Below are 12,161 nucleotides of genomic sequence, written 5' to 3' on the forward strand. Positions count from 1 at the left end.
GGGTTATCTCAGCTCCAGAGCTCCTGGTAGGACTGGAGTTGGCCTCAGTTGCAATTACATTGAGTGTCTGCTTCTCTCCATCCCCAGTCCTGCTGTCCTCACTTTCTTTCACTGTATCTCCCTAGAATATCACCCCATAAACCTTTTGCACACAACTCACAATTCTCAGTCTTAGAATCTATATCTGGGGTATTCAATCTAAAGCATTCTCTATCACTGAGTATAGTAACTAGCACATAGCAGATGCTCAGAATATACTTGATATATGAATAAATAAATGGATAAATGCCTTTTAAGGCCAACTTTCAGAGCAAGAAACTTGTACTATTCATGGTACCACTCCTAGTGCCCAGCACAGGGCCTGACTACTTACTTGCTTAAATGGTTCTTCAAATGTTCTCTTGATATTACTAAGGGAGCAGTCTTCTGGGGACATATGGCTCCTTTCTTTGTCCATCAGGTCCAAAGTGATACAAGCTAAAAACATGGAAGGAATTTCAGATTACTCTGCATCATAATGAACTTTACTGCCTTTAAAGGAAGAAAAAGTTATCTTGCAAATTAAAAGCAGTTAGAACATATTTTGTTTTTTGTTAGGGTTTAGAGGGACTGTGTTTTACCTGTAAATTAAAATAAGTTTAGGGCAAGTATGTGCTGTTCTAACATATCTAAAGGGCTTTTTTTTTTTTTTTTTTAAAGATGTATCTTTCAGAAAGCCAATAAAGAGATCTGACTTGGAGGATGCATGCCCGCCTGAACAATGCTGTAAGATTTGGAGCATCAAGACCTCTCCCTATACCATTTTGCAGTTCTTTGGGTTATCAGAAGAAATCACTGATTGTCCAAATAAAAACCCCTAGGATGCTATTCTGGACTCAATGACTTGGACTTGGGAGAATGTCTTCATGAGGGAATCACATGAAGGGTAAGAGTTGGGGTTTTCCAGCACCTGAATGGAATTGCAATGGAGAAGTCTAGAGGATACAGCTTGCTAAGATAGAGGTGCAAAACCAAGGACAGCGAAGTCGGATTGGAAACTGTGGACATCCTCAGAGAGGACCCATCTAGTGAAGGGTCGACTTCTTAGTCAACACACACCCACATGCTTTTAGACCTGGAGGAGGTTACATTTAGTACTTGGCTTTAAGATTTTCTTTTAAAATAGACTTTATTTTTTAGAAAAGTTTCAGGCTCACAGCAAAATTGAGCAGTAAATACAGAGATTTCCTATATACCCTTTCCCCCCACACATGCACAGCCCCCCCATTATCGACATCCCCCACCACAGGGGGACATTTGTTCTAACCAATGGACCCACATTGTCACATCATTATCACCTAGAGTCTACTCTTGGTGTTGCCCATTCTATGGGTTTGGATAAATGTATAATGACATGTACCCACCATTGCAGTATCATACAGAGTCATTTCTACGCCCTAAAAATCCTCTGTGAACGAATTCCCTTTTACAATTACCCAGTATATCAGTATAGAAAGTTATGTATATGTATACAAGCACACACATGTCTTGATATTCTGAAGTGGTGACTCTGGGGAGGCTGAGGGTCCGAAAGCAAAAGAGAAATAGAGCAGCAGCCTGTTGAGGAACGGCTTTCTGGACTTTCATATGTTTAGGTCCTATACAGTGATGAGGGCTCATGACCAAGTGAGAAGTGTCAGGGAGAGGTACAGTTGGAAGAAACAGCCTCCAAATGGACAACTCAAGAGAGCTTCCTGACCCGAAATCTGTGCTTGCCTATAAGCCCAAAAGAAAAATCCTCAGGAAGATTCACATTTCACATTAGCATGCAAAAGTCTTCAGGAAAGTCCATTAGTAAAGAAAATAACTTCTTGTAAGGCTGACTTCTTCAAAAACGATCCTTGGATATGTAGCAATATCCATGGTCCTCTGTGTAAGTACTGCTACACAGCCAATAGAAGGGTTTTAATTTAACTATAGGGCGACATCAACAGAGAAGATATTCTTGGAGACCTATGTGGTCCTGGGTTACAAGATAATTTAGAGGTCAGAATACTGCGGATGCGAGCCTTGCTAAGAGACTGCTGCAGTGTTTTCATTCCAGTCCTTATCAGGTATAGGATGAGGACAATGGCTAAGGCACGACAAAAAGGAGAGTCGAGAGTAATTGTTAATGATGAATTGACAGGTTTTTTGGTCACTAATTTCTAAAAGGAAGCAGGAAGAAGGAGGACTCACATAATCATAAAACTATAGAGCAGGAAATGACCTTTAAGGGTCATCTAGTTTGTTTTGTTTTTTGTTTCTTTTCAAGCTTGTATTTAGCCTTAGGACCGTCAAACCTCAAAGTTTCAAGGAGAAACCTAAGTGCAGAACAGAAGGAAGCAGAGGGCTGTGGCAGTATTGATCAAATAGAAAGGAAAAGTGGGAGGGAGAAGTTTTACCTGTCACATTGTGAAATTTTGGCTGGGAGATTTAGGGTATTCTAGGGCCTCAAAATACAGACTTCACAATTCAAGTATCATTTTTCTCTCACCTTCAGAAGATTCCAGGACAAATAAGGTTCAGAGGCAGGAGTATTTCACAGGAATAATTTTAGAGTCACTGATTTGTGGGAAGACCCATAATTTGGTGGTTAAAAGCTACATCTAGAGTTGACTATTTGAGACCAATTCCTGGCCCTATGGAGCCTCTCCATATGTTAACATTTAACAAACTGCTTAACTTCTCTGTATATTTCAGTTTTCCCATTTGTAAAATCGGGATAATAATAGAGTAGTCTCCATTTCCCAGGGTTATTGTGAAGATGAAACGAGCTATTCCATCGAAAATGCTAAGCACAATACCTAACATAAGGCAAGAAGTAAATTTAGCTCATTATTTAATCATTAGCTCATTATGTAAGGTTGTCACTATATGCCAAAACTGTGCTAGGTACTGGAGAGGCAGAGTAGAACAAGATACTATTTAACCCTTTAAATAATAGTTACATTCATTTACTGAATACTTACTTTATTACAAGAACCTTACTTATGTTACCTCTTATGGTGATTTAAAATATGTCCACAAATTCTTAGTCACCTCCTTCAAAAAGCAGAGCCCAATTTCCCTGCCCTTGAATGACAGCCGAACTACAGGGCTCGCCGCCAGCAAGTAGAATAGGCGGAAGTGACGACATGTGATTCCAAGAGCAAGTCACAAATGACGTCGTGGCTTCCTCCTTGTTCTCCCTTGATCACTCTCTCTGGCGGAAGCCAGCTGTCATTTTGTGAGGACAACCGGAAGTCTCATAAAGAGGTCCATGTAGTGAGGCACAGAGGCCTTCTGCCAACAGCCAGAGCGAGTGAGCCACCACAAAAGTGGGTCCTCCAGCCCCAGGCAGGCCTTCAGACGACAGCCACCTGACCAGTGTCTTGACTGCAACCTCATTAGACACCCACCCTGAGCCAGAAACACCCAGCTGATTCCCCGAACCACAGAAATTGTGTGAGATGATAAACGTTTACTATTTTAAGTCACTAAGTTTGGGGTTAATTTGTTAAAACAGATAGATAACTTATTTTCAAAAAGCCCCTGAGAGGGATATATTTTTGATCCATTTTATAGATGAGTAAACCAAGGCCAGAGATGTTAATTACTTTATTTCAGTCCGCCCACGTGGTATGTGGTGAGAAATAGATTTCAAAGTCAGATCTATATGTTTCCAGGGTTTAGAGTATTTCTGCTCCATCACTGTGCCTCCAAAGGCAGAGTCAACAATGCGCACGGCACATGTAAGACAGCACTATAAGGAGTTCTATGGTTGGGTTTATTTTTTCCTGAGACCAGCCCAGGGGATGTGAATGAAGGACCCCTAAGGGTCCATAGAAGGGTTATATGAGGAAGGCAGAGATCACCTTAACAAATATACACTGTATCACTTAAGACACCTAACAGATACTACCCCCGTGTTTAAAACAATGAGACAAAAATTAGCTGATAACTTCCCCCACCTCCGTAAGATTCACATTTCCTTGAATAAAACCAGACTTCACAGAAATACCTTTCACATGCCAAATTGTTCTCTAACAGGTACCATGGGTTGGAAAAAGCAAGCAGAAGGCAAAACCTAGGGCCATACTACGCTAATGCTTGCCTTATCGCACAAGGCACATCTCGAGTGAGCTGCTTTCTTTCTCTCCCAGGTGCAATCTAAATCATCTCCTATGTCCTATTTTTCTTTAACTTCTCTGAGTTTGGCAGACATGACGATTGAGCCCTAGATCATGCCTTCAGGTTTATGAGGACAGTCATCTGTCATCAGCACCTGCAGTGCCTTTTATAGGGCTCCGACTGCACGAATTCCCTTGACTCTCACTTTCTGACAACTGATGACCCTTTCTCATCTCTAACCACGAAGGCTCAATTCTATCCTTTTCTTTTGCGACAACATAATATGCTATTTTTTTTTTGCCCCCGGGGAAAATAAGAAAGCATAGAGCTCCCTAAGAAGAAAAGGGTGCACAGGGTTTTATCCCTATCACTCATCTGCCCTCCAAGAAGAGAGGCACAAGGAGGGGCTCCTTCAGGCCCAACGTGCCCTGCTCCATGTTGTGACTTTGGTCTGCCACTCTCCCAAACCGCCTATGGCAAAAACACAATATGTGGAAAATTGGAAAGGCAGCATAGAACAATGTTTAAACACATGGCCTTCAGAGCCAAAATGCCTGGGAATTTTTAAAGCACTTAGAAGAATTTCTGGCGAATTGTAACCATTTTATGTGTTTGATTCACACAGGTAGCTTAAATCTATTGAACAAACTCCCATTTCTTTAGAGACCTGCCTCTACTCTAAGATGAAGCTTTAATTATCATTTAATCCTCACAAAAATCTTACAGCATATTAAAGTATTGAAGTCCAAAAGAAGAAAAAAATATGAAACTGTTTAACTATGCCCCCATTCAAAACTAAGAATTTGATTATTTTAAATGTTGACTGTTTTGAATATATAGTCATTCGCATAAAGTCTTTCCCAGTAGTTTTTCCTTTATATTCTCTAATTTTGGTGTGCTAGGAAATTATTCTACAGGACTGTATACATAAAATTACATATTCTATACTTCAAGGGGCCACATAAGGCATTTTCAAGCACAAAGTTGCTCATTCCTAATTTTTACTCTATACTTTCACTTGAGAATCTAACCCTGAGTGCTGACTCTCCTTCGTTAAATTTAGTTGTGTATCAGATGCGACTTCATGAGTAAATGAACTTCCTATGTCATGCCTGAAATGCTATGTTCAACTGTGGCACATATTTCTCAGCTCTGCACACAGCCTACCATATATCACAAGCTTCTATGCAAGCACCTGGCACATAGTAAGTCCTCAAAACATACTTTTTAAATGAAATGGAACAGAACTGTCACTTTGCTATGGCGAAGAAAGAGAAGAAAAAAAATAATCAAAGAGGGGCTGATAAATGGGTCATTTATTATATTTAATTGAATCTTTTTATTGGAGTACAACACACACGCAAGCAACTTCCACAAATCACACATATACATTTTCACAAACATTATACACATGTATAATAAACAGCATGCAGTTCAAGAATCAGAACGCCCCCCCAACAACCCAGATGCCATCATGGGGCTTCCTTCCAGTAACTATTCCCCACTTTGACCACACCCTCCACACTAGAAGGAACCACTATTCTGACTTCCAATGCCATAGATTAGTTTTTCTACATTTTAAACTTTACATAAATAGAATCACATCACATGTACTTCTTCTTGTTTGGCTTTTTTTGTTCAACATTCTGAAGCGTCTACCACTACGTTCAATGATCCTCACTTCTGGTTATTCATGGCCTTGTCTTATCCTCTCCTTTTGAGTAACTGGCATCTGACTAATAGAATATGGCAATGTTGAGGGGATGGCATTTCCATAATCAGGTTACAAAAGGTTGTGACTTCTATCTTGCTATACAATTCTACAGCCTCCTTAGCTTGCATGCTTTGATGAAGCAAGCTGCCTTGTTGGAGAGGCCCTTGTGGCAAAGTACTGAGGATGGCCTCTGGCCAACAGCCAGAAAGGAACTGAGGCCCTCCATCCAACAGACTGTGATGGACTGAAAGCCACCAACAGATTTCAATTGTTGAAATTATGAGCTTGGAAGCTGAGCCTTCCCCAATGAGCTTACAGATGACTTCAGAGCAACCAACGCCTTGATTGTAGCCTGTAAAAACCCCTCAGGCAGAGCTGTGTCCAAATTTTCATCCCACAGAAATTGAGAATAATAAATGTTATTTTAAGTCACTAAATTTTGGGGCTATTTGTTACCAGCAGTAGATAACTAATGCATATTATTCATCAGTGTTGTTGTATGCACTTGTAATTTATTCATTCTCATTACTTTATAGTAGGGTTTGAAAAACCTCTTTCCTATAAAAGTCCAGATAGGAAATATTTTGGGTTTTGCAGACCAAAAAGTAAAACTGAGGTTATTATGTAGGTATTTTTTATAATTTTGATATATCACAAAATATTCTTTTGACTTTTTTCCATTTAAAATGTAAAAATTATACTTATGAGTGATATGAAGATAGATAGGGAGCTATGTTTGGCCATGGGCCATAGTCTGCCGACTCCTGCTATGGAGGACGGTTTGGTTATACCACAATGCATTTAGCCAATGTATTGTTGATGAACATTCGGGTTGTTTCCAGTTTGTAGCTATTCAAATAACGCAGCCATGAACACTCCTGTATATGTCTTTTGGAAAAGATGTGTATGTGTATCTGTTTGGTACATACATCTAGGGGTGGAACTGCTGGGTCACGGGATAAACTTACATTCAGCTTAATATGCCAAGTGGTTTCCCATAGTGGTTGTGTCAATTTTCACAACAGCAAGAGTAGATAAGAGTTCTTACTGCTCCCTAATCTTGCCAAGAGTTGGTATTTTCTGTCTTTTTCTTTTGGCCATTCTAGTAGGAACTTATTATTTTTTCAAAGCTCCCCAGGTGATTTTAATATTCAGCAGTAATTGAAAACCCTTGAGTAACTGCTGCTTATCCTTCATTAGGTTGAACCACAAAATTGCTCCACTCATAGGTTAGAAAAAAGCTAAATATTGGCTATTCCATATGATTAAACTAATATTTCCTTCACATCTTATTTACATTTACGCTAAAAATGAAACTTAAACTGGAATGCATATCAGTTAGGAAAGATCTCAGACTTCCTCTGAAATGAGATTTTTAAAATTAAAAATGAATTTCAGTGATTTTTACATTTTATGATCACCCAGATTCTTAAAAGCTTAAGCAAACCAAAGGTTTTCACCTTTGCTGCAGTTAGAATCACCTGTGGGTTTTAAAAACTTAAGTATACCTACCCAAACCCGCAGAAATTCTGAGACAAAGGTGGGGCTTAGGAATGTGTAAAAGGCTGATGCACAGACAAGGTTGAGAACTATTGATACTGCCTGTGGTCCCTTGACTTTCTTTTCCATTTATTCAATCAAAGGAAATGAATGCTTTGGTGATTTTATATACTTGAGAGAGGTGAGAAGCACTTGGATTTCAGTTTTATTTCCATATTTTGGAATGCCTGGTTGTATATGTGGTTGTAAAAATTATTTTGGCAACTGTATTTCACTAAATAGGTCTCTCTTTACCAAGGCTGGAAGATTTGGGTTTGATTTGCACACAGCTGTGTGAATTCAGAGTATCATCAAGGGCATTTAATTGATGCACACTGGTCTTTTTTAAAGACCCAGACACAACCATATTACCCAATAGGAGGATTAAGCACATAGGTACTTAGTGGTAAGAAGAGCAGGTATGCACGTGCACACAGAGAAATAAAATTGTAAAAAATCTTAAAATTTATGACCAAGACAGAACAAGAAAATCTAAGTAGTTATGATAATGGAAACAATCAGATCTTCGTACTTTAAGAGTTATTTTCCAGAGTCGTTTTTAAACCTATACATGGGGGAGGGGCGGAAATGCTGGGCGCTGGGTGGAAGTGGTACCACGTGCATTTCCGAGTTCAAGGCCTTTACAAGTCTTACTGCATGCAGTTTCCAGACAGTTTTCTTCCTAAAGCCATTCCGTTACCTCTACCTGCATCAGTATTTCCACACGCAGGGGGAAAAAAGTTGGGGAACTTCACTTTTATCAGTATCTACCAGCTCTGGAATTCTATTACTCTCCACGGGACTCTTTTACCTGTGCGCTCAAAGCACCCCCAAGCACCTGGAATTAGGACACAGGTTCAGAAGTTGAAAGAACACTAGCACTTAGGCGCTGTTAATTAACAGGCCCTATCACAGACTGCCAACAGGTCCCAGGCCGGGCGAGCTGAAAGCTTCCTACCCTGGAAGCCACACAGGTTTCCATCGTCAGACATCCTCAGGTGGAATCCTGGTTCCTAGATTTTGCTCCAAATAACCCCTTAGGGGAGATGCCTATTCGGGATTTTTAAACCGTGCTCCACCCCTATGTTAAGTGTTAGCCACTTGAACCACGGAGAGGATCAGCCTTATCACCTGACAGGATTCGGCCAAACCACACATCCCGGGGCGCAGAGGTTCAAATTTCAACCGCGCCCTGTGCAGCGACTCTCTGGCCCAGGCGGAGAACCAAAGCCCGCTGCTGGCTCTCTTCTCACTAAATGGGTAGCTAAGGAAGCCAAAAAACACGCTCGGAAGATCACACCAGAAACCCTGCTGCTTCGTGCCTCCCACGCGACCCCTGCCAGGTGCTTACCCCCTTCTAATTGAAGGGATGATCTCAATCACGGGTTTGTACTCTAAGCGCGGAACGAAACCCAGCGCACGGCATCTTGGAATATGTAGTCCCTGACACCTCCTTGGGTCTCTGACACCTCTTTGGGTCCCCGGGTCTGCTCACGAGACCCTCCAGAACGCATTGCTCTAGGTGGAGCAGCTGAAACTGGAGCTGCCATCCGGGTGTGGAGGCGGGGCCGCGCCCCGCGCAAGACTTGGGGCGCTTTCCCGGGTAGGAATGAAGGCGGGGAACTACACTTCCCAGGCCGCCCTGCGCCGAGCTGGGAGCCGGCAGCCTCGCTTTGCGTGACCGCGGCAGGTTGGTCCTGGAGCAGATGAGCGCAGAATTTTTAGGCGAAAGCGCGAGGAGGGGGGGAGCGCGGGGCAAGAGGAGTACCTCGGCCGAGAAAATTATGCATGCGTTAGGGAGGCTCTGAGAGAATGGCTGTGGAAGGTAAGGGACGCTTGGGCATTTTAAGCTCCCTCTCAACCCGCGCACCCCAATACACACATCCCTGGTGAATCTTAGGGAACGTGGGGAGGAGAGGAAAGAGGGTGGTGGCGAGCGGGCCCTTTCCTCCTACACCTCTTGGCACTCACCTGAGCCACGAAAGGCCAGTAGGCGCTTTAGTCAGTTGCTTTGGAAAGACACGTAGGTGCGCAGGACTTTAAGGTTGGAGTGTCTCTAATGTGAAACGATGCGCTGGAAATGGGGGGAAAGTCAGAGAGACCGGCATGAGGTCGCACCCCCAGGTGCCCCTTTCGCTGCTCTCTCCCATCGGGGCTGTCTGGGGGGGCCACCGGGCTGGGGATGCTCGCTTTGCCCCCCACACGTGGGGGAGGACCCTGGCCAGGTGCGTCATCGGGAAGCATGGACTGCGATTGGGTCGAGGGCCCCTTGTCGTGTGCACCCGGCAGGGACGGCAGCAGATGAACCCCGAGAGTGGAGGTGCCCCTACACCTGTCTCTGTTTATACGGCCCTCCGGGGTTAGCAAAGTTTACAGAAATGAAATGGGATCAACTAGGAATAAAAAGGACAACCAACCTATTCGATTTGGGTGAATTCTTTTCTTTGAAGACCACCTTCCTCTTTCCTGGTGTAATTTTGGCCTTTAGCTTTGCAGTTCTGGCTCAACCACCTTTCCTTCTGCGAACTTCCTGGTTGAAAGCAGGGACAGGCGGTTTGTGACAAATCTCGAGTTTTCATTTCGGATTCTCTTACCTCGGCTTTCTTGTTGAGCGCGTAGTTTCTGGGGCTCGGGGCCGGGGATGGGGGTTAGGGTAATATGTGGACCAGACCTGGTCTTGATGTCGAATGAGGACAAACTGCGTGATAAAATGAAATGACCATGGGACTAAAGGGGAGCGTAGTTCACCTACAGAATTATGGTTCCTGAGCGCGTCTCAGGTCAGAGGGGAAGGGTGCAGTGTAGGAAAGCGAGGGCATATGCCCGCCAGTTACATCAGGCTTCATGCCAAGGGGAAATGAGCCTGTTCCTTGTAGGCTGGAGGCAGGAAAGAAACACAGGGCTGGCTGGCTTAGAATCGCCCCTCCTTGCCCCAGGTGGGAGAAACTAAACTAATCTGACTCTTGATCTTTATAATTACCCTGAAGTAGCTACAACCCAGCTTCTGTAAACTATTGCCTTTGGGCTAGCTTGGGTTCAGAGATCCCCAAGCTGGCCACTTCTAGTAATCCATATCTAATACGTTTATTTATATATTTGATTTTCTAATTATATATAACATCTCTGACTTTGAAAAAACAGATAGCCAAAGGCTCTTCTATGTTATCTGTGCAAATGTAATAGGGGGAGAATCTGGCTTTTTGCATGTTATAATTGTTGGTAAGTGAGACAAGACTTCAGATTTAAAAAAGAAAAAAGTTCATTCTGAGCTTGAGGCCAAGGGTAAAATCGATCTTCTGACACCCTACTACCTCACTCCTCAGATGACATTGATGATCACCTCTTCCCCATCTTTCTGTGTCCTCAATGCTGGACACACACTGGTTGCCAATGCGCAATATAGTTGAAAGCAATTTCCTGCTCACTGGACGAAGTATGGAATTAGTCATATTTCTTGTCTGGTGGGTTAGACCTTACAAAATAAGGGCTTTGGAAGGAAAAACCTTTGGACTGAGGAGAGCTTATTTTATTTCTAGTGACTTATTTGGCTAACATGCCTTTCTAGTAAATAGGAGATCCTGAGTTTGAATCACAATGAGGTCTCTACTTGAAGAATGAAGGAAGTAGTTTAAACTTTGGCTACAGGTATGATTCTCTTCTGATTTTTGCAAAGTCAGTTTTCTCTGCCTGGAATGGGCCCTTCTTGGCTCCTCTCATTTGGTCTTTCAAGGCTCAGGAAAAACTTCACTTCCTCTGGGAACTGGACCTAGCCAGCCTTTCTGCCTTCCCAGCACTCTGCCCTGTCTATGGGAGATGCCTGCACTCAGCTTTCCTAGCTAGCACCTGTGCTTACATCTATCCTAACACTCACCATACTTATCTGTCACTGGACCATAAGCATGTAACTCCTTGGGGGCTTAGAACCATGCAGTTTGACTTTATATTTCCAGCCAACAGCACAGTACCTGACTCATCCATATAGGTACTCAATAAATGTTGTTGGAATGCATGGGAAATAAATTCATAGAGCTTTTGTAACTGACTCCATAACGGTTCATGGGGTTTTCATAGGAGTACAAATGCCATAAAATAATGGGCTTCTGAGAAATTCGAAAGGGCAGGGGCAGTGGGGGCGGGGGAGGGGCAAAAGGACATGCCCCTCACTTCAGTTTTTTGTCCTGATACTCAAAGACTCTTTTAGAGCAGTGATTCCTATCTGAGGGGTAGTTGTCCTCCTAAGACATGTTTGGGATACGCGGGGACTGCTGTTGGGGGTTGCTGCTGGTCTTTTGTGCTCGTGGGCCAGGGATGCTAACTGTCTGTCAGTGTGCATGGTCACCCCATACAAAGTCCCCAACCCAATGCCAAGTAACAACCAGTGTTTCGAAGCTCATTGAGAAACACTGATTCAGAGAATAACGAATGTTGGCAGAAGAACTGGAATAGGAAATATATGTTACTTAACATCTGAGCTTTAATATCTACATGTGGAAAAAAATGGGCACATGACTAATTACTTTCCAGGAAAATTGTGCGGATTAAATAAAGGAAAGGACTTAAGGAAGGGTGCCTGGAACAAGGATCCTCAGTAAATGTTACCCGCACTCTCTCCCGTTCTTGGTTTAAAAACAAACAAACAAAACAAACAGTTATACTATTTGGCACATGTTTTGTATCCTGTCTTTTCTAATTAGTTTCAAATTAGAAGGATTTTGCGACGTGTAACCTGTTTTCTAAAGTGAGCTTAAACTTCTAAAAGTGTTAAAAGCAAGTAAGG

The 12,161-nt window shown here is 42.7% G+C and overlaps 1 protein-coding gene and 1 long non-coding RNA gene across 8 annotated transcripts in view; one reads left to right on the forward strand and one right to left on the reverse strand.

The window, feature by feature from the left end:
• LOC120595553 (uncharacterized) overlaps positions 1-9,594 on the reverse strand; it is a 28,316-nt gene extending 18,722 nt beyond the window's left edge. The window contains exons 1-2 of the long non-coding RNA XR_005650902.1: positions 9,356-9,594; positions 374-477 (exon numbers count right to left, since the gene is read on the reverse strand). This is a non-coding gene — a long non-coding RNA (uncharacterized LOC120595553). The remainder of the gene's footprint in view (positions 1-373; positions 478-9,355) is intronic.
• Positions 9,050-12,161, forward strand: part of SAMD12 (sterile alpha motif domain containing 12) — a 353,244-nt gene continuing 350,132 nt past the window's right edge. For 6 of the 7 annotated variants that reach the window (XM_039853707.1, XM_039853709.1, XM_039853711.1 and 3 more), the window contains exon 1: positions 9,050-9,209. In XM_039853707.1, coding sequence (XP_039709641.1) covers positions 9,197-9,209 — 13 coding nt within the window. In that variant the 5' untranslated portion in view covers positions 9,050-9,196. The remainder of the gene's footprint in view (positions 9,210-12,161) is intronic. The other variant, XM_039853706.1, reaches the window with a different exon arrangement.

Source organism: Pteropus medius, unplaced genomic scaffold (assembly GCF_902729225.1).
Source record: "Pteropus medius unplaced genomic scaffold, Ma_sr-lr_union100, whole genome shotgun sequence".
In the NCBI taxonomy this organism is placed as follows: Eukaryota; Metazoa; Chordata; class Mammalia; order Chiroptera; family Pteropodidae; genus Pteropus; species Pteropus medius.